This window comes from Sphaeroforma arctica (genome assembly GCF_001186125.1).
Source record: "Sphaeroforma arctica JP610 unplaced genomic scaffold supercont1.11026, whole genome shotgun sequence".
Classification (NCBI taxonomy): domain Eukaryota; class Ichthyosporea; order Ichthyophonida; genus Sphaeroforma; species Sphaeroforma arctica.
The window spans coordinates 1-870 of NW_014029532.1; the positions used below are offsets into that span (position 1 = coordinate 1).

The 870-nt window shown below is 44.8% G+C and overlaps 1 protein-coding gene across 1 annotated transcript; it reads right to left on the reverse strand.

Moving 5' to 3' along the window:
* Positions 1–271: 271 nt before the first annotated feature.
* On the reverse strand, positions 272–484 carry SARC_17509 (hypothetical protein; the record flags this gene model as incomplete). Its single annotated transcript, XM_014288401.1, has 1 exon — positions 272–484. A coding segment is annotated over one exon (213 nt), but the record flags the coding sequence as incomplete, so codon positions are not given.
* Positions 485–870: the final 386 nt, after the last annotated feature.

The window sequence follows — 870 nt, forward strand, 5'->3', positions numbered from 1 at the left end:
ATACACACACACACACACACACACACACACACACACATATATATATATATATATCTTTACGAAAGATCTAAAACCTGTCGCACAGATCCACGCTCACACAAGCGGATGCATACACCCATACACTCACAAACACACACAAGCATGTATACTCAGATTCCATTTCTACTTACCTACACAGATTCGAGAACCCCCAAGTGAGTTTGGATCATTCCCAATACCTGGGCGTGGTTGCCTTCAACAACTACCTCAGCATCACCGCACGCCGCAAACCTTACTTAGCCACACGGCCGCGTGAGAGTGTCATGGTCAATCCACGCGCGTGGTGGAAGCACACCATCACGTGTGTGTTAACATTCGTCCTCCGGCGGAAGTCGACGTATTCCTGGCTGCGGTAGGTATACTGCGGGATATTTACGGGCTTATCTGACCCTTGTACTAGTTCATGTGTGCGTGTTGGTAAATGTACGGGTGTGTCTACAGGTATCTGTATGCACGTGTGTGTGTATGTGTGTATGTGTGTATGTGTGTTGCTATATGTACGGGTGTATGTACGGGTATCTGTATGTACGTGTGTGTGTATGTGTGTATGTGTGTATGTGTGTTGCTATATGTACGGGTGTATCTACAGGTATCTGTATGTACGTGTGTGTGTATGTGTGTATGTGTGTTGCCATATGTACGGGTGTATCTACAGGTATCTTTATGTACATGCGTGTGTATGTGTGTATGTGTGTATGTGTGTTACTATATGTACGGGCGTATCTACAGGTATCTGTATGTACGTGTGTGTATGTGTGTATGTGTGTATGTGTGTTGCTATATGTATGGGTGTATCTACGGGTATCTGTATGTACATGTGTGTGTATGTGT